The sequence below is a fragment of the Hakea prostrata genome, chromosome 7, assembly GCF_041222555.1.
Source record: "Hakea prostrata isolate BN-2017 chromosome 7, UWA_Hpros_2, whole genome shotgun sequence".
Taxonomy (NCBI): Eukaryota; Viridiplantae; Streptophyta; class Magnoliopsida; order Proteales; family Proteaceae; genus Hakea; species Hakea prostrata.
In genome coordinates, this window is record NC_142606.1 from 21,444,088 (window position 1) to 21,465,121 (window position 21,034).

The following is a 21,034-nucleotide window of genomic DNA, read 5'->3' on the forward strand; positions in this document are numbered from 1 at the left end:
GGATAAAGGGTCACCTTGTTGACGATAGAAATCCTACTTTGGGATAACTTCTCAAATCTAAGCCCATTCTGATGGTTGGAAAAAGAAATGTCAAGGGAACTAATAATTAGAAAGTATGAATCAAACTAAAAACTCACAGTAACAGATACATCCAGCCTCTCGATCAGGGCTTATCCAACCCTTGAAGGAAGGCGCATGGGAGTGTACCACAATGTTCAAAGATGGGCTGAAACTGTGGGCTTGATCTGGGCATTCTTGGACTTGAAGTCTGATGTAGAGAAAAGCACAGAATAGTTGAGCCACAGGGTTGAGGTTGACTATTCCAGGTCTGCTTTAATTGGTACAGATATCACTCTTCTAAGTGTCAAACAACAACTCCAACAGTAGCAACGGCATTTTGACCACCTCACAGATGCTTGACAATGGGTGACAAACAAAATAGTAACAAGCACTTGATGGTAAGGATGCATGGGCAAGAGATGACTAAGGCCTCTCACCTACAGCCTCATTCTGTTCTGTTTCTGACCAAAGACTGTCTAACATAGCAAGCATAAGCCATTTTATCTACTACTCCAAATTGTGACAACTGAAAATGACCTCTCCTTTTTTATTTATGAGCAAAACTGAAAATAGTGACTCTCTGAAGACACTGGAATACCAAATAAAGGCACATTACAAATTAGAAGCACTATTAGACCTACCACTTGCCAGCAGTGTAAAATTGAAATAAACTAGAACGAGCAACATTATCAAGGAAACAGAGACTAACATATAAAAGACTAGAAACTAGCAGAAGCATGACATTGTCAGGGTCAAAGTAACTAGGGAAGCAGAAACTAGAAGATAAGAAAGGCTAAAGCATATTGGCAGCATCTCTTATCCATGCTATCTATCCCACTTTGGACCCACAAAAGGTTCTCATGAAGAGTATCACATGAACACTGCTGCATGAATAGTGGGTTGCGACAAGTATTATCCTAAAATTTGTTTTGGTCCTCTCCTTTGTGCTTCAATGTTCAATGTATATCAAGGTAAAGCTGTCCTCAGACTTTGGTCAGCCAGCCCCATCCCTTGGCAGTAATTCCAACCGTGCAGGCTTTGATGGTGATCCAAAAATGACATACTTACTTTCTTCTTCATAAAATTCAGGAAGTATATCAGAGCTAAGTTTTTTTTAATAAGATTTCAGGCCCCCATCAGAAAGATGACAGGTATTTCAACTATCCTCGGTTTGGGTTCTGTTCCTACCCCGTATTAATCACTACAATTCTGTCCCTGTGATTTAGTTCCCAATTTCTCCTAACATATTTGTGAAACACAACACCTACATAATATTGCAAGGATAGCTACAGCCATCATAATTATCTATGTGAATCTCCATTTTGGCTTTGCTTGTATGCATGCAAAATCGTGAAAATAGCATGTACCGAAACCTGCTACTTACGTTATGTCTCCAGCAGTTGAAGGAAACCCATATTCATCAAATAAGCGCATCAAGTCACCAAACTGTCCATGAAGATCCCCAAATACTTTTATTGGAGCCTTCAACTGCAAAACTGTTGGCTCCTGCATGAATATTTGCTCAGCAGCATAACAAAGCTCACCCACTTCATAGGAATCTAGAAAAAAATTTCTGTTAGCAGGAGCTTTCCAGTTTCGTGGCCTGAGCAATGTAGAGATAATCTGCAGAAGAAAAACCATAATGCTTGCCTTCAACAAATATTGTCACATGGCACAATATAAAATTTTTCTATGGAATAAAAGAAACATAAAGGTAGAAATCTGATAACGCTTACCTTCTTATGCAAACCTTGGGGTGACTTCTGTCTAGTGAAGAACTTTTTCGTAGGATATGATGAGTCACTATTGATGGGTATCATTCGTCTGCTTTCATTTTCAAACATATCCAAGGATAGCTGCCTTACCAATCCCCCCAAACTCCCAACAGCCTCTTTGGCAACTACAACCTGTAACATCAGAATCATTACGGATATGAAATTTCAACTTGAAAGGAATCCACCTACATGCAAGGAAAGCAATGACACATACAGCTCTAGAGTGAAGACGAACATCTCCCTCGCTATCACTACCATCTGAGGAGGTTTCTGGGAGATGGACACTATGCTCTGACATGGATGCTTCTTCTACAGGGGCAGTAGAGGCTGCCTTCATAGCTTCCCAGACAGCACTAACTGCTTCAGCTTCAGCTGCTGAAGCCTCCACCAGCTTCTCCATAGATTTCTTGTCCGTGCTGGCAAAGACAAGAACTTTCACTCAGCTTTTGCAAGATTGAACTTTGGACTGAGTAATGCAACACCTAACCAGCATAGAGTTACAGATTATTAACCTTGAACCACCAGGTGAAGGGATCTCTAGCCTTCCATCTGAAGTTGGTAGCACATAAGAGGTTCCACTTGACTGATGTGTTTTAGGACTAGTCATAGTTGGCACTCTCTCAGAATTTAACGTAGGAGATCTAAGGTCAGATTGAAATGGTGAATTTTCAGCAACAACAAGGTCATCGAGCAGCACATCTGCAGAACAAAACCCAAATAGTTGAGGCCAAAAAATGAGAAGTAGGAGTAGAAAAGTATGAAAAAAACTGTGAAAACACCATGTACTCTTGAATGAATTACCAAAGAACGTACTCAAAATGTCCAATCTTGATGTCAACATGAATCCTTTTTTCCAGATAAGGGTATGGGAGTTTGTCTACAGATATTGTTTAAACATTCCCAGGCATTACCTTCCGAATGTAACCAAAAAAAATCCTAGAATTTGTAGCATTGTCATGTCCACGAGGACCACGACCACGGATCAGTGTTGATGGACTCAGTTTTCTATCAGTTAAAGAAAGGGTGTACACAGTGCATGAGGCTCCCTCCATTGATGGGAGTGATGTGGCCTCAATTGAAAGAGGACCAGTCTTCCAAGATCTTTAATTAAGTCAGCCCAAAACCAGATTTTTTTTAACTAGGCTGTTGAGAGGTATGTGGTATTTCCTAGTGTTGGATTTAAATAAACTTTAAGGGATCAGTATGCAGGTCCCAAGGAGGATATGCTGTGAAAATTAGCTAAATCCGAGATCAGTATGCAGGTCCTAAGGAGGATATGGTGTGAAAAATAGCTAAATCTGATGGAAAAAGTGTCCTAAATTTGGTAGGAGTTTGAATCGCAGCTTGGTAGGACTCCGATAGTTAATGGGTCTAGAGGACTTGGATGGAACTATGACATGTGGGAAATGTATACTTAATAAAGTCAATTCCAATGATCAGATTGGCGCATATCTGACTTGGAATTGGTGTCTAAGGGAATAAAGAAAAGGTGAAATGAGTAGGGAATGGCGTGTAGGCCGCCATATATCTAGATGGGGGCCTTGTAGATCCTAGGATCAAAGGGAGACAGAGTCGTAAACATGATGGGAGATCTCGCGAGATATCTCATTTTTTCAAGTAGGCGAGACGAGATGGAGGTCGAGAGCAGAGAGTTGGGAGATCTTGCTATATCTCGCCATATCTCGCCATGAATCTCGCTGGAACTCTCAATTTTTGCCTTTTTTGTGTGGATTTCAGCTGGATTTTCACTTGCAACTACTCTTAGCACATCTACAACATCAAAGGAAGATCAATCATTCTCTACTTGTCTTATGAACTTATGATTTAATGACTTATATAGAACTTCTAATGGTTGTATAATTTTATTATTCTATTCTTGAAAATTGAGATTGTGATATTCTTATGTATGGAATTATGATAACATTTAGGTTATTTGATGCATTTAATACATTTGCTTATCATTTATATGCCTTAAAGGTTCTATATTACATGTTGTATAACTTTGCATTCCCTAATCCTACAACATTTCGGTTTCACACTGTGGGTAGACTTATAAATCATACTTAGGGTTGTTTTCTGACAAATCCAAGGCTACCAATGTATTCAAAAGGCCTTACATATGCTATATACCAAGTTTCAACACAATTGGAATCCTAAAACCCACCGAGATGGGCCACTGAGTTGATGCAAAAAAATTGTATATCTCGACCGGGATCTCACCGAGATGGTCGAGATCTCGGTTTTTCAAGGTGGCAAGATTTCACTCTACCATGGTTGTAAAACACCATCCCCTTTAAGCCACAGTAAGGAACCAGCCTTGACTTCAACTTGGGTCTGTGTTTATTCAGTCTTGGATCTACCAAATTGAAAACAAATCATTGGGCAGCAGCACTCACTCACAAAGAGAACTCAATTTTGAAACTTTATATATAATCTGAGAAGGGTAGCCTTCCATCGGATGGGAGAGGCTATTTATAACAGAACTCTTACAGTTCTAATGGGAATAGAACTCCTAACTAATTTAGACTAGGGCACTTGAAACTAAAAATAATAAAAAGTAACAAAAGACTTATTCTGTTCTTATTACTTAAGTTGAGCAGATGCCTACTTAAACCAAGTAAACCTATTTTCGTACTTGACCTAGTCACTTAATTTTTAGGTCCACAAAATAGACCCATGACCACATAAACCAATGGAACAAAGCCCTAACACCCAGGCTGATTTCAAAGGAAAATAGTCCAATTCAGTGCTGGATTACAGAGGGTCATAATGAATACTTCCTAACATTAGTGTTGCCAACAGGCTGTTTCCTGACTCAGACTTGGAGCAACCTTACCACTGCACTCCATATATACCCTATGTATAGAATCTTGCACTACAGGGTCTGGTAAGGGTCATAATTATAAATCAAGAACTTGAGAGATATCTCCCTTTTTCAGAATGAAAAGACAAGATTACTGTCAAATCAAGCAAGTCAAATAACTCGGTTGAAATATTCCAAACTACAGTACGAAAAGACGCCATCTCAATTTAGTCAAGATATCTTGACTTGATCTAGCCAAGATCTGCACAATTTGCCTAGCTTTCTGCTAGAAGCTCCACTCTTCAGCTTTATTCAATTTTTTGAGAGATTCTTAGTTCAAGACTCCATTGTACTACTTTGTTGTAATTTGAACATTTGTATTGTTTCCATAAAGTTGTTTGAATATGAAATGTATAAGTTGATTACTTTGTAGTTTGTACAAGTATCTTATTGTATAGAATAGGGCATTTCAGCCTTTTACTTCATGCAGCGGTTACAACTTGTGGCCTGAAATGGAAATCTCATTTAAACTTGTTTTTTCATAAATCTAAGGGAACCATCATGTTCAAACTGCCTAATTTTGGCTATATAACAGGTTTCAGCCCCAACAACCATATATACCCCTTGACAAGGACGTTCAAGTTGGAAAAGTCTTCCAATAACTAACCAAGATCTCGAGCCAACTCGGTTTTTTGAGGGATTGAGTCGGCCCTCAAATTCAAGTTGTTGATCTATGGTTGTGTATGTGTATAAACAGAGACAGAGAGATACAAATTTACTGCTTTTTGATAAAGAGCAAAAGAGCCACAAGTGTGCCTGCAAGCCCCCGCGGGTGGGGGGGGGGGTAATTAGTCAAACTCAACTCTACATGTGTGAAGAGTGTTTATTTTCATTTTATTGAGGGCTGAGTTTTCATTCTCCACCTCCCACTTCTTTTATCCAATTTCAAATTTTTTGCTCTTTATTGTGTGTGTGGATCTCAGCTTTCTCTAATGTCTTATGTCTAAAACAAATATATCAAATATTGAGTTTCTATTGGGCATATGCATATGTAGTCTGATCATATGACCCACAGTTTGACTGGGATTTGGCTATCCCAGATTCACTAAGATTGTCCATACAGCAGCTCTGGCTGGCATTTTCAGCTTGGCTTCTACCCTCTAAAACAGAGACCTGGCCAGACTTACAGTTTGATCTGTTATGAGGATTTGATTTTGCACAAGTTCTTTCAAATCCAGAAAATTTGTACTGATTTTAGCTTCTAAATCCAGAAGAAAATTAGGAGAGTTATCATCAGTATAAGGTTTGTTAAATTTCAATTTCTGAGTGTAACTACTAAGACCTAAGAAGTGAATGATCAGAAACAGAGAGAGTGATAGCCTTGGTTATTCTGCTTACTATCTTTTTATTTCCCTGTTTGCTCTCTATTAGTTCAATGGCAGTATTTGGGTGTCGTCATTCTTAGCAATGAAGCTAAGATACCTATCAGCTGGGTAGCAAAGAGTATTATTGGCAGGTTTACAGGGTTGAAATTCTCTCTCATTTTTTATTGAAATCTTGCTCTGTTCTTTAAAGATTGGTTGGAGGAATATTATGATGTATAAAATTTTCTTTTTGGTCAAGACTACCCCTTGCTCAAAATAGCAGGGGAAAACATCAGAGAAGAGAGAAGAACGACCATCACCACTCCAACAAATTATCAGAGGCTTACGAGAGATGGGAATTAATAGTAGTGTGTTCATGGTTATGGGCTCAAGTGTTTGATTACACTCTGTCAAACTCGAAGAACTATCTCTTAGGAGGAAGCTAAGTTTGCAAGTCTTTGTGGGTTCCATGATATCATATATGTTTTCTATGCTACCATTTATGTTCTTGTCAATATTTAGGAAAGACTAGAGTAAACTGGGTTGTCAGGGCCTATTGCAAATGGGGATTGAACTCCTAGCCTCGCTGAGGTGTAAACTGAAGTTGGGTAAGGGATATCTTGGACGAGAGGCGACATATGGTATTAACTATTAAGAAGAGTATTGAGCATATACAAAACCAAGGAGTATACTCCCTGGAGTAGCCTTCACATACAGGAAGTGAACAATGTATACTGTGTCAATGTTTGATTTCTTTAGTGATGTCTATGCAAAGTGGATCTTAAATCTTGGTAGACCAGGCCACATTCTACTGGCAAGAGGTGAGATTGCAAACAAATTTGTAGTACGTTTTCTTCTTCTTCTTTTTTTTACCTGGTAAAGAGTGAGGAACTAATTCAAACCCCACCACCAAAAAAAAAAAAAAAAAAAATGAAAAAGTTAAATCCAACATCAACACTCGTTATTAATCTTTGTTATTGTCAAAGTATTTTCTACTTTCCTGGTACATTTTTGATTCTCCACTGTTCTTGTGCAAAATGATGAGATCTTAATTTCTTGTAAACCCTAGTTTTGAATATCTCAAATTTAATCCAATGTACTTGCTTCAACTCCAAAACAGAACCTTGAAGTCATTTTACAAGCATTCATGCACATGCTGCATGAACAAGCACACACCCATCTGGAGACAAGGATTTGCTGTTAAAGGAACAGTCCAGAAGAAATGATTATATATTCCTCACTGTTCAACCAGATAGTCAGACAACTGTATCTTAAAGAATAAAGTTTGGTCCCCAATTAGAAAATGGATAAACATGCTCAACAATGCGATATGATTTTTTTTTCTATTCAGGACTTAACAGATAGCTATTAATACCCCAGGCACTCAGCTCTCATTATGTACATAACTAATCAAAAGTCATTTCTTAATACTGAACCCCAACTGAGCTGGCATAATGTACACAAGTCATTCCTTCAAATTAATAAATAGAAAACCTCAACTTCAATTGGCTCACCATGAGGACCATGGGAACAAGATAGTTGGATTGCCATAAGGCCAGAATGGTCCAAAATCTGGTCAGGTATATCATAAGATATATTTGATTCATACAAATAAGTAATTTCCACATTCACTTGTAATTTTAGATATTCAGCTCATCGGGTTATTCAAACACGACGGGAAGTGCTAAAATATGTGGCTACAGAATCATCACCTCCTTTAAGACCACCATAAACATATATTTGAACTCCTACAGATGCAGCTGCATGGCGGCAACGACGCATAAGCTCAAGCGAAGCATCAGACTCAATTGGGCCCTTGCTATTACGAGAATTAGTTACAATCCCATTCCTATCCAACCATGCTCCAGCAGCAGTATCCAAGACTTTAAAAGGGCCAAAGGGAGATGGAAGATGATTAGATATATGTCTCAAACAACCATATCAGCATTTAAAACCAAAACATACATAATGTACCTGCAATGGCTGCTTCACTTTCTACTGATCGTCCACCCCTAAGAGTACCTCCAATAACATGCAATCGAGCACCAACAAAGACCTATTGACAAGATATTTAAAAATCGTTGGTACAGAAACTAGAAGGAAATAAACTAACAACTAAAATGCAGAGATTTTTCTGAAGGTAAAAATAAAGATAAAAATAAATAAAAAGTACAATCTTATACACTGAATATTCCTACATGCACAAATTTTCTGACGGAGTATGGAATTCCCAAATGTTTAGGAGAATTCTCCCCACAAATTACATCACTAATACTGCGTAAGGAACAGATTTCCTTTTTTTTTTTTTTTTTTTTTGGGGGGGGGGGATGAGTAAGGAACAGATCTACTCAAAAAAGTTTTGGTATACAGCTCACTTACCGCAGCATGTTGGTACCTTGGCGAAGGAGACACACCAGGTGCAAGAGTCCATTCCCACTGACCATTCCTATGCATGAGGAGGCCATAAGCATCTGCGAGAGGCTGCACATGCAGGTAATTTTTAACATGAACAAACTTCACTCAGGCAACCATTACTATGAAAATCAAATCTTTTACTCAATGTACATAAAAAATGTGAACATTAATTGTAGCACCCAGAGAAGCTAAATACTGATAAGATGAACAAAGTACAGGGGTGCAAGTTTGGCCCTGGTGGCCCTAACCCGCCCTAAGCCTGAATGGGGCCCGGGATCAAGATTTGGCCCTGAGGACGAGCCGAGGCCAGAATATTCTAGCCTTGAATCAGAGCAAGGGAGGGCCTTAGATTACTGTTTGTCCTACCCAACCCATTCCTGATTTTTTTCCCTAATCCTGACCATAGTTTTGGCCTTAATTCTGACCCTATTTTTGTTCCTAATCATAACCCTAATTTTGGCCATGATCCTAACCCTGATTTTGACCCTTACTTTAATCAAGGATTTAATCCTAATATTGACCCTCATATTGACCTTGATCCAAGCCCCGACTTTGACCCTGAGTCATTTTTATCCCATGAGTTCACTTTGTTTTACATTGTTTTTTTATTTTTTAGTTGTTGTCATTTAGTAAATGAATTTTTTTTATATATATTACCATAAAAACTAAGCCGTTTGTTACATCTTACATTTTTTTTTAATTAGAACCATCTATGTAAATAATTGTTGACTTACCTAGAATTAAAATTCTTATCCGATCTAATTAAGGTGTTTTAGAATCAAAATTCTAACTAAGCAGGGGTGCATTTGAAAGGCCATAAGTTTAAGGGTACAAATCTTTACTCTTAATCTAGGGCATTCTACAATCAAAATTCCAATTAAAGCATCATAGGTGCTTTTTAATGATCAAAGCACAAAACAAGTTTAACTTAGAACTTATTAGGAGTTTAAATATGTGTACTAGCCTCATACCATAAACAATAATTGAAAATCAATTTACATCATTCTTGCACTTAAGCGTAATTTTTATAGATCGAGAACCCAAATTTGGAACATCTACGTAAAATTTTAGAATAGAAGATTTTCAAGAGAAATTTGAATCACATGGTGTGTAGATTACTTTTTCTTACATGATATAATATATTAAAAAATATTTTAAACCATATTAATTGTCGATAAAAGATGATGCATCAACCCCCAATGATACATTCATAGTTATTTTTTATAAGAATCTTATTTCAATTCGAAATCGGCCCAAATTATTAGTATGATTCGGAAAGTTTTGACTCAGAAGAATAAAATCATACTAACCCCTATTTTAGGATAAATGCTATTCACATTTGTACTTTCTTCTAGATACAAACAATTGGTTTTAATTAAAAGGGTATAATAAATTCTCTACGTAATTGAATAGGTTTTTGTCTTTTGAAAAATAATCAGTTAGTCAGAGCTACGCAGAGTGAAATTGATATTTTGATTTGCTCTGTGGTGACATTAATATTAGAAAATAAATCACAAAGTGCCCTTGAAAATTTTTCTATATAGTATATATAAATTAGGTGAAAAACTCCTTTTGAACCCCTGAAGAAAAGTCTCTTTATAGTCTTATATGTTGATTAGGCATATATTAAAATTAGAATAATGAAAAAGATAATAAAATTCTAAACATTAACATCAAATCTTGTTCGTTAGTCACTTAGCAATATAATATGGTTATAGTAGACCAGTGTTTTTTTGGGGTACAAGGGCACTTTTAATATATAGGGGATGGGGATATTACACATACCATCAGCGAGAGTCGAACCTACGACCTCTTTACTAAGAGGTGTTGGTCTTACCAATAAAGCAACCTTACGATGGTAGACCAACGTATTTATATATTAGATGGTTCAAATTGAACAAAATGTTAATTCAAAATCGTTTGAGGTGGAACGGCCACATTCAACGGAGACCTATAAATGCCCCTGTACAGAGAAGTGATATAATCCATATTGAAGGAACTAGAAGAGCTAGGGGTAGACCTAAGATAACCCTAGGAGAAGTGGTGAGAAAGGATATGTATAGCTTAGGCCTTGTATCTAGCATGGCCTCGAACATAACTGATTTTGGAGGGCAAGAATCCATGTAGCCGACCCCATTTAGTTGGGACAAGGCTTATTATTGTTGTTGTTGTTAATTCAAAATTAACGGTAAGTTAGATTATGCATTTTATCGATTATGTGTATGATTATAAATGATTAGAATTTGATCAAGGCCAGGGGCAATAAGGGATAGGGACAAGGCTAGAGCCAATCAAGGACAGGGACAGGACCATCAAGTATAGGAACAGGGCCAACCCCTCCCAATGCTGCCCATCAAGGACAATCAGGGTAGGAATGGGCTTGAGCCCATCAAGGCTCAGGGTCAAGGACAAGAACCCTAGGCCTGAATCAAGCTCAAGGCAGGAATGGGCTTAGCTAACAACGTTCAGGCCTAGGGACCTAGAACTGGAATTGGACAAGCCTGGCCCAGCTCATCCCTATTGCAGCCCTTCTACAATACTAAAGAACCTTGATAACAAGAACCTATTATATTGTATCCAGGAAGCTCCATCAATAGTCAGTTCCTGTTGTGTTGATTTTCTATTCTAATATTAGTACTGATTACCGAACAACAAAAGAAGAAAGCATGCCCAAAGGAGACTCAATAATAGGATAGATTTATTGAACTTGACCTGGCAACCCCTTAATGAGCCTAATGTAGCAACAACATTTCCATATACTAACTGCTCTACAGCACATTGAGTTGCATTCGCTAAAACAAGGCCACATACAAAACAAACAATTGTGACCAAAATTCGAGTCATAGTAAGCAAACTAGCTGGGGAAAAAAAAAGTTATGATCAAACAGTCGAATAGGAAGCAACAAATCCACTATGCACAGGAAAACATTAAGAAAATAAATTGCAAATAATAGCTCATATAAGCAGCAAAGCGCACAACTCTACCAAAACACAGTAATACCTCTTCAACCAACATGGTGTATGCATGAAATCTAGTACCAAGAATTGACTATTCAAGTCCTAAACAATGTAAGATCATACCGTTCCTGCAGAGTCTCTTCCACCACAAAGCAAGAACATGCCATCTGAACGGGCACTAGCTGTTGCATACCTGCAGAATAGTGCAGAATTTTACTAGACAAATTGAACAATTAGGCAGGCAGCCATTAATCTTCAACATAGAAACAGAATAGTTGATGAACCTCTTATAAGTAACTTAAATGCAATTTCAAAGAGAAGTACACAGGGAGAATTCATCAAGTCTCTTCCATCCAACAGAAATGAGATAGTAGTAATGCAATTGCAAACTTCCAGTAGACCTTGATCCCGTATGGAGCCCCATAATAAGGTTGGGAGGCCCTCAGGATGCTGGCGGCAGTCTAATAGTCTAAAATTAAGTTTTGTGAAGTTACATTATAGGTTTGGCCATTAAACCATTTATCATCAAGGGTTTCATTGTAATAGACCTACTTCATAAGCCCATAAAGCAAGAATAAAGTTAGGACAGGAGACTAATAGCAAGTGTTTGGATTAGACTAGGCGTCCCTTATTACTCAGTATAGAGAGCCTGTTGTGCAAGACAGGGACTAAGGCTGCGAACGCTTGCCCCTCCAACTGTTTTCAACATTCAGATCTGCCAAGAAGTCATACACTGATTTTATCCACATGCTGGCGGAAGGAAACAATGTCAGTTGCACTGCGAGGCTAGCAAACCTGAGTGATGTCCAATTTTTGCCGTAAGGTTATGAAGAACAGTATAGTATTAGAAGATGGACATCTCATTCCCTGTGGTGTCACAAATTTCTTTTGGATTTCCTGCACATCTTTCTGAACCTGATCATAGATTTCCTCTGCAGTAGTCCACATTTGAGTACCAATATCCCACAATAAATGTCCAAAATGTCCATCTGCAAGATTTGGGTGCATAGATATAAGTAAATAGGACATTACCTTAGAGTCACTGAAGATCCAATGATCTTGAAGAGGATCTTCAGTAGATGGTTGCTCAAAAGTCCAAATGATCTTGATTGATTGAACATCTCAATAGTGCTGCCCTTTGTGAAGGATGAAAACCAAAGAGAGGAGGAGGAGGAGAAGAGAGAGAGAGACGATGGAAAAGAGGGGGCTATTCATTAACCCAGACAGTTTCAGCTCTAATGCATGTTAAAAAAAACTAAGGTTGTAATGACTGAGTAGTCAACATGATCAGTCAAGCCCTTCATTTATAGTTAAAATCAAGTAAATAGACTGGGTGTGACAGTAAAATCCCCAATATGCCACCTACATAGGTAATCATACAATCAAACAAGAAAAAAGGAGGGCAGCTTTAGCCACAGCGCAAGGCTCCTGCCTTTAATAGGGTTTGGTGAGGGTCAAATGTACACAGCCCCCTGTCATCAGAGAAGCTGTTTCCAGGACTTCAACCATCGACCAACATTCGGCAAGTGAACACTTGACAAATGCACCAAGTGCTAACCCAACCAAACAGATAACATAAACTTACTACAAAACTAACATAATGAAAGAAACCAACTCAAAAACATTAGTCTACGTAAACTAATGAGTAACAAATTAAATCTCATTTCCCTACTTTCTACGTATATTTAGGCCTATCAGAGTGACCATTACCAAGAAAACCCATAGGATCAAAGGCCCAATATCTACATAACCCAACCCAAGGCTTATTTATAATAAAATAAGCCCTTTCATGAGTTATCTGCATCATGTGGTTACTGAGGACACCCTAGATAAGTAGAGTACTGGGATCCATTAAAGTTTGAGAAGCAGCCTTCACATGCCATTTTGGAGAAGTGGATAATAAAGTAATATCTGTCCCCTTTAGGTATTAACCCCTTATCAGTTCAATGATTCATTCAACTACTATTTATCAGGAGTTTAATGATAGAGGCTTTAAGTACAGTTGAGGAGCTGGGTACAAACCACAAAGGACCAGTGAAAATGCTTATGAGTTGTAATATATTTCACTGCATTCAAGGAGCTAATTATTGCATGACAGGAACAAGTGCACACAAGCAAATTCAAACATTAGAAAATGAGATTTTCAATTCTGAAGCATATATACTTACATTCTAGCAGAAGGTCTATCGCCTTCAGCATTGAGTTGTTGCCATCTATATGGTTTCTGTGCAGTGTCCAAAAACCACGCATCTGATAAAACTCTCTTCCCTACCATAAGAATAAAATTCGAAACCTTAAACAGAGTATAGCATATAACAAAGATTAAAGAAGAATAATTCCAAAGGGAATTATTTGAGCTCGAAAGAAAAACTATGATCCTAAAGGAAGATAACAACAAAATAATGGGTCCCTGTGTAGATCGAAACATAAAGAAGTAAAGGACCAAAACAGAATGAGAAGAATACTGTTCATGTATCACTGCTTACATGACATTGTTCCCAGAATCTTTAGTGTACCCATGCGGATCGCTAGTATGGATGACAGATGCAACCTACATTCTTTACTCTTTCATATCTTTAGTTTCTATTTTTTTTGTTACTAACCTGTGTAACTTAGCCAATGAAAATGTTAAATTTATTCAGCTTCTATTTCTTATTTCCACTTCCACCAACTAGCTGCTTTTGCAGTGCAACTTTATGTAGTTGACGCGCTACTAACAATAGAGAGTTTCTAGTTTGTGGCTTTACCCACATAAAAAAAGGAGAGGCCAATATAGTGACGACAATATTGAGTTTGAAAACAGATTGTCTTATAAAGGGTGAAAACCAGGTGCCAAAGGCTTCCGCACAAGCAGAGTCCGGGGGGCAGTTTTTCTACGCAGTCTTACCCCAACAATTTTTGCTGGGAGGCAGTCTTATACAAGCCGTTAAAACACTCTTTTAATGAGAAACCTAGGGTGCTGAGAGATGAACCAAATCCATAAGTAAGAAGCCTCAGTCATATCCCCCTCTCTCCTTCCAGTTCTCCTTACCTATAGAGTGCTCAACACTATTTTGTCTGTCAGCAAATATCAATAATCCGTGAGACATCCAAAGCACTATTGAAACTGCTAGAGCTACTGTTTGACACTATGAAGACTGCTTATCAAATACCAACTAAAACACACCTGGGAGAGTCAACATCAACCCAGCAGCTCAATTATTCTGGTGCTTTACTTTGCAGCAGACTTCAAATCCAAGAATCCACATAAACCCACAGTTTCAGCCCATCATTGAACACCGTAATACCCTCCCCTGGGGCTTCCTTCAATGGTGGAATAAGCCTGATCCATGGGCTGGATCTGGCTGTAACAGTGAGTTGCTATTTTGATTATTTTCTTATTCTGAGTCCCTTTAATATCTCTTAACCTGGCTGTTAGAATAAGCTGAGATTTTGAGGAGTAATCCCAACTTAGGAGTTCTATCCTTGACTAGGTGCTCACTTACTAATTCTGGGACTTGTGTTTTGCTTTGCTCTGTGGCCACATTGTTGACGGTTTACAGGGTCAAACACCTTGCTGTTCAGTTACTTTAGCTTTTCTGTTATCCTCTCTTGACAGTTTTATATGCTGTCAACCACTGAATATAGGTTTCAATATAGAACGTGAGATTGGTCATAATTGATTTGTTGGGAGTTGGTTCCACATTGACCCCCCAACATCAAAGTGTTGAAAAAGGCGACTGACAAAAGTTAAAGCAAACCCAGAAAAAGAATGCCACTAAGATCAAATGTTGACAACCCTTTGGTGCATCTTTAAAATTCTTCCAGATGGATACCAAGAAAATGAAAAGTCAAGTTATATGTCCTCTTGCAACCCTAAGGAGCAGGTGATGTTAATCTTCAGTCTTTTCCTCTCTTATAGACTGCTGCTGGAAGATTCCAACCTTCATGAACTCTAGACCTAGCATGATTCAGCAGACACTGAATTTTGAGAAAGAACAATATCTCAGACCTCCAGAGGCAAAAGAGCTCTTGTGGTACAGAGTCAGCATAATTTGAAGTTACCCATGGACCTGAAGCATACGTTGGTAACTTAGTGCCCCCTTGATAGGGCGAACCCATTGCCAAAGCTTCAACACAAGCAGTGTCTGAGGGGGCAATTTTCCACCACACTGTTAACCCAGCAATTTTTGCTGAGAGGCTGTTTCGATGCCTTTACCTTATGCTACAATTGTGGTCTACCGACCAGTACACCAAGGCAGGCTGATGTGAACAGGGTTGACCCCCACTTGGCCGAAACCTAAATTGGGCCCCAAACCCACATATAGGGGGAAGCCTCCCTAGGCTGGCCGAACCATAGGGGGACAATTTTGTGCTTATTCCCCCCTTAGATTAAGTAATCCTCTAATTTCAGCATGTGTCTTTAGCTAATTAGGCTTTAATTTCAGCATGTGAGTCTTTAATTTTTTTTTTTAATTGCAGCATGTGTCAATTAAAGCCGTTAGTTGAATAGGATTCAGCATGTGTCAATTATGTCTTTAGTTAATTAGGATTTTAGCTTCACCATGTGTCAATTAGAGTCCTTATTTAACAGCTGAGATTCATCTTGTAAGGAGATCCTAATCTAATAAGGAGCATCAAGATTAGAAGACTTTTTGTAAAGGCTATATATAGGCCCTCTACGTCATTGTAAAGCTCAAGTTTGCATTAATAGATCTGTTCGAATTGCAGCCAAGAAATGTGCGACAGGGTCCTATTTGGGTATGACCTTGCAGCTGTTTAGATTTCTGAAATCTCTCTCTTCTTCCTGTGATCCAGCAAGCCTTCATCAAGCAAATTCTACAAACCACTGAGTAATCCCCTTCCCCAACCCCAGCCCCACTTCTTCTTCTTCTACTACTACTTCTTCCCTTCTTCCCTTATCCTGCGACATCCAATTCTCTGCTGTTTCAGATTCAAGAAACACCCCGAAATTTCCAAGAAACCCTCCCCACCCTTCCTCCTTCCTGTGCAAGCCTCCCCACCCTACGGCATCCTCCCTCCCCCTATCTAACCCTTTTCGGCTCCCTCTCCCTTCCCCACTGACTTGCAGCAGAAAAAAGAAAGAAACAAAACACAGGAAAAAGGAAGAAGAAACAAAAAGAAAGAAAGATTACCTAAGATCTTCAAACCCTTATGTCATCCCATCTAAAGTCTGAAACCCTAACACTTCTAATGTTCCTGCACTCCATCTTCTTCATTAAAATTCTACATTCATCTTTAACCTCTAGACCTAAACCCTAGTTCAACACAAACCCTCAACTACACTCTAAAACCCGTTAGGCTTAGCATCTCCCACACCTACTCTACTTCCCCCTCCAAGTCCTAACCCTATTTGACTTCCCTAACAGTCCCACTTTAAGTAGGAATCCTCCAACTAAACCTCATCCCATTAGGATTAAATCTGAGATTACAAAATAACAACAGCCCCATTCTTAAACTAACTGAAACCCTAAGACCCTAGTTTCTAAAACCCTAACTTCTAAATCCAGATCTGAAACCATCATTGGAGCAAGGTTTTCAAGTTCAAAACCCTCAGCACCTTAACCCTAAGCCTGGCCAAATTCTTCTAAGCCTTTACCCAACCCTTGCAAACCCTAAAACCATCCAAACATCCCATAATATTAGACTTATGTGCTGAAAAATTCTAGGCAGCCCTTAATTTTTGGGGAAATCATCAAAAAATCCTAACCCTAAAATTGGGTTTCACATCACCACCCCTAAGAGCCCCCTTGATATATCACAGTATTTCTGTGAGAACACAACTACATGGCATGGCTTATAGGAACTGAATTCATCAATTGCTCCTTTCACTAAGATAGCAAGATTTGAGTAGAAGTGAAATCAGAGGGCTAATCATTGTAAAGCGCCTCTATTAAGAATTGATAGGGATTATAACCGAATGATCCAGACAGAGCTGATTGGAAGGCAAGAATCCATGTGGCCGACCGCATTTAGTTGGGACAAGGCTTGTTGTTGTTGTATAACTGAATGATCCAAACTATATTATTAAGTCTTGTCAGCCACTATCACTTGCAATACTTTCCCAATGGTCAATGAACACATTTTCACCAAAAGGGAGCTCCCTCATCATCCTCAGCTCTAGGCTCTTCTAACATTAGAAGTCCAAATATAGATGGCTTATCAATCCATAAATCCTCTGCCACCCAGGCTACAGTATCAGGTTGCTGAGCTGTGATAGGTCTAGGAATAGGTCTTAAAGAGAATTGTCCAAGGGCTACTTGACACTCTGAAAGTAGGGAAGAGTATGTGCACTTCATGACTTATCTCCAGAAACAGTGAAACACCTCACTGGGATCAGACTGGTAGTAGAGATAAGATGCCAGATAGCAGAAACAGACCATGAGGAACAAATTTGCTAATCTGTTCCCAACAACAGACATTGCAGCAACTGTTGCTTCTGCTAAAAGCCCATAAATATATCCTGAACACACAACTTATTAGAAAATAAGTTAAACTAGAAAGCGTTAAGTATCATTATCTCATATGCTAACGTACAACGGCATCTCCCAGCTCACAAATCAAATGATGCCAAAACAAAATACAAGCATTCTCAATTTGTAAACTGAAATAATGGAGATGACTGGATTAATTTCCACACTCAGCCTACAAGATCTAAAAGGCATTAGTTATCTGGACACCTTTCTCGTGCTACACTTGAGCAGCCCAAATTTTTTATCCAGCAACTATAACAATGTACGTCTCTTACCTGTTGACCTCACAGCTCCCAATAGGATGTGGAATTAATAAAAATAATAATTATCATTAAAAAGGCCACAAATGGATATCCTCATCATAATTGTTAAAAAAGTGTCCACACTCTCAGATTCGTTACTGTTCATATACAGCATATAATGGTAATGCAAGGATGATATACACACTATGCATCGATAGTGAGATACTCCTACATGAACTATCAATCACAACATAAATTTAAATATCCTTTTCTCACAAAATATTTGTGTTATTTTGCAGATGAACAAACATCTAACAGGCTAGAGGATGGGTACCTATTATATCTTTGGGATTATGAGAGCTTCAATAGAGAAAGGACAATTCAATTAAATGCATACAGGACTACCAACGCAATAAGGAAAACTCACAAAGCTATAGCATGAGCAGAATCTTTTCTTTGTCTTTTTCCATTGGACAAAGACATATATACTAATATTCCAACCTGGTAACAATGGTAAAACATGCCATGACAGGTGCATTAATCATTTTAATGTTACAAGTATTACTTTCTAGAACACTTTGAGGTTGCAGAAAGGGCAGCTCTGATAATGCTAAGATCCATTTCGAGGACAATCCTATTAAACCAGGACTACTAGCACCTCAATTTCCCATGAATTCATTTCTACAATTTCTAAGTCTCCCACAAACAGAACATAAGCAGTTGCCTCCACTCTATAATAGGAAGGAAGGAGAGGAGAAAATAGAAGCAAAGAAGAGGAGCATATTAACCTTACCATCATTACCGCAGACACTAACAAGAAATCGTTGGGCAACCAAATCCATAGAGTGACCATATCGAGGCCCAGGACCTGGGCCTTGAACCACAACCCTACAATGAAGTGAAAGAAAATAAAACATTACCAAGTATCATAGAAGTAGGAGGCCACAATCTAGGAAAGTGAGAACAACTTAAAGAAAGAAAGGAAGAAGCTTATAAAACCTGTGCCACTTCAATTTATTGTTGGTCAAGTCAAGCACGTAAAGATCATCAGTGGAATGCCCAGCAGGACCTATGCCACCCTAACAAGACAGTATCACCCAGTAAAACAAAAGCAACCAACTAAAACAAGAGTAATTAAGCAGAGATTAATGCAGATATCTTATTTCACCTGAAAAACAACCATTGTGCCAACAGCAGCAGCAGCATGAGCAGCCCTCGGAGAAGGCGGCTCTCCGGCAGGTTGGAGCCTGAAATTTTTTTTATTTTATTCTTATTTTTTGACTTAGGAAGAAAATAGGAAAACCACGTTTATGAAATTCATACATAGAATTATAGCTGCCAGTGGGACTTGTTCAAAGCTTAATACCTGGTCCATTTCCTGGTGATAACATCATAAGAATGTATGGCATTGGTTACGCCCGCCAATCCTGCCAAAAAAGAAAAGAAAAGAAAAAAAAATGCTTGTTTGATCAATAAATTATAAGACAAATTTCAGGAAACTAACAGAAATAGCAAGCGATCGAGAAATTGACAGAGAAATCAGTAACTGATTCCGGCAGCAGAAGAAGGGCCGCCGCTCTCGATGGCAGTGGCACCCCCGAAAAGAATGAGACGAGCGCCGTGAGATTTGGTGGCGGCGACGGCAGTGAGAGTGTGGCCACAGCGTGGGCCGGGATTGTCCTCCTCGGTGTCCCAGCTCGTCTCTAGGCCATGGTACGTCGGAGCCGGTTGCAACCACGGCTTTGAACCCATCAGAGAAGGAGAGAAGAGAGTCAGCAGAGGTTACAAGAACAGCCACGGGGAAACCCAGTGTGGTGGATCAGAGAAGTGAAGCTCGGAACTCGTCTCAGGGGAGGAGAGGTACCCAACTCCTCCGTCCACTTCTTCCGTAGGCTGAACGATTGGTTTGATCGATCTGAGTTCCAAAAGAGTTTGTACTGTTCTATTTAATTATTAAATACCATTTCCCTTCTCTGGTATCGGTCGTGCTCAACCAAAGAGAAACAGAACAAGAAAGAGAGAGAGAGAATAAAAAAATCAAAATGATAGATTTAAAGAGTGAGAAGAAGTGGTGTGGTCAGTCATCAGTGGTGGGGTTGTCTGACGTTTTGCTCATGAACTCTGGAAGAAGCTCCAAAGTCAAACAGTAAGAAGAAGCAGCCCTGCGTGTAGAAACACCATACGTGCCAGACATGCACCCTGGATCTTGGCACTCCTGAACTCTTCTGGATTTCCCGGCTTCATTCTCTCCAATGCTCCTCCGAGACTTCACTGTCCTCATAATTCTACTATTTTCATCCCTTTTGGGCCTTTTGGCTCCATCAAAATCAAAAATTTTCAAGCAAAATCCGAAAATCCAACAAAGGGTTTAGCCTTTTTCCTTGTCAAAGTCAAAAGCTTAGCTCTCCCTCCTAAAAATTAAACAAATAGGAACCCAAAATTTTCTTTTTAAAGAAAAAACGTTTCTTAACAGAAAAATGTGAAGAGGGCCCTAGCCGGTCCCCTCCATGTAGCTCAATTATAACTCCTTTCTCTATCTGGGTGAAAAGACTGTTTCGTGCATTGATTAATTATCAGGGAATGGATCCCCACCGTCTCTGAGTTCACTACACCTAGACATTTATAATCATTTGGATGCTCAAAAGAAAACTTTTTGCTCAGAGATATTAAAAAAATTAATAATTTTTTATAAAGTAAATTACATTAGCACCTTAAAATACTAGCACTTCACTTTATTTTTTTAAATATGACACCCTAAAATTAAATTTTTATTAAATACATTAGTCTAATTTGTTAATGAAAATCATTAAATCACTATTTTTTTTCTTTCATATTTTGATTGGAATATTTGTTGAAATTGAAAGAAAATAAACAGTAATTTAATAATTTTAACCGATAAATTGGACTAATATATCTAATGAAAATCTAATTTTAAGTGTGTGTA

At 38.6% G+C, this 21,034-nt stretch overlaps 1 protein-coding gene across 2 annotated transcripts in view; it reads right to left on the bottom strand.

Annotated features, from left to right (window-relative positions):
• Positions 1 to 20,698, bottom strand: part of LOC149010504 (serine/threonine-protein phosphatase BSL1-like) — a 28,230-nt gene extending 7,532 nt beyond the window's left edge. Inside the window, exons 1-14 of one of the 2 annotated variants that reach the window (XM_089161473.1) lie at positions 19,638 to 19,665; positions 19,457 to 19,517; positions 19,259 to 19,337; positions 19,090 to 19,159; positions 18,884 to 18,978; positions 13,544 to 13,643; positions 11,499 to 11,568; positions 8,382 to 8,483; positions 7,977 to 8,058; positions 7,715 to 7,885; positions 2,348 to 2,534; positions 2,050 to 2,251; positions 1,797 to 1,967; positions 1,445 to 1,683 (exon numbers count right to left, since the gene is read on the bottom strand). In XM_089161473.1, the coding sequence (XP_089017599.1) occupies positions 1,445 to 1,683; positions 1,797 to 1,967; positions 2,050 to 2,251; positions 2,348 to 2,534; positions 7,715 to 7,885; positions 7,977 to 8,058; positions 8,382 to 8,483; positions 11,499 to 11,568; positions 13,544 to 13,643; positions 18,884 to 18,978; positions 19,090 to 19,159; positions 19,259 to 19,337; positions 19,457 to 19,465 (1,577 nt within the window). In that variant the 5' untranslated portion in view covers positions 19,466 to 19,517; positions 19,638 to 19,665. Of the gene's footprint in view, positions 1 to 1,444; positions 1,684 to 1,796; positions 1,968 to 2,049; positions 2,252 to 2,347; positions 2,535 to 7,714; positions 7,886 to 7,976; positions 8,059 to 8,381; positions 8,484 to 11,498; positions 11,569 to 13,543; positions 13,644 to 18,883; positions 18,979 to 19,089; positions 19,170 to 19,258; positions 19,338 to 19,456; positions 19,518 to 19,637 lie in introns of both variants that reach the window. The other variant, XM_089161472.1, reaches the window with a different exon arrangement.
• Between the last annotated feature and the right edge of the window lie 336 nt (positions 20,699 to 21,034).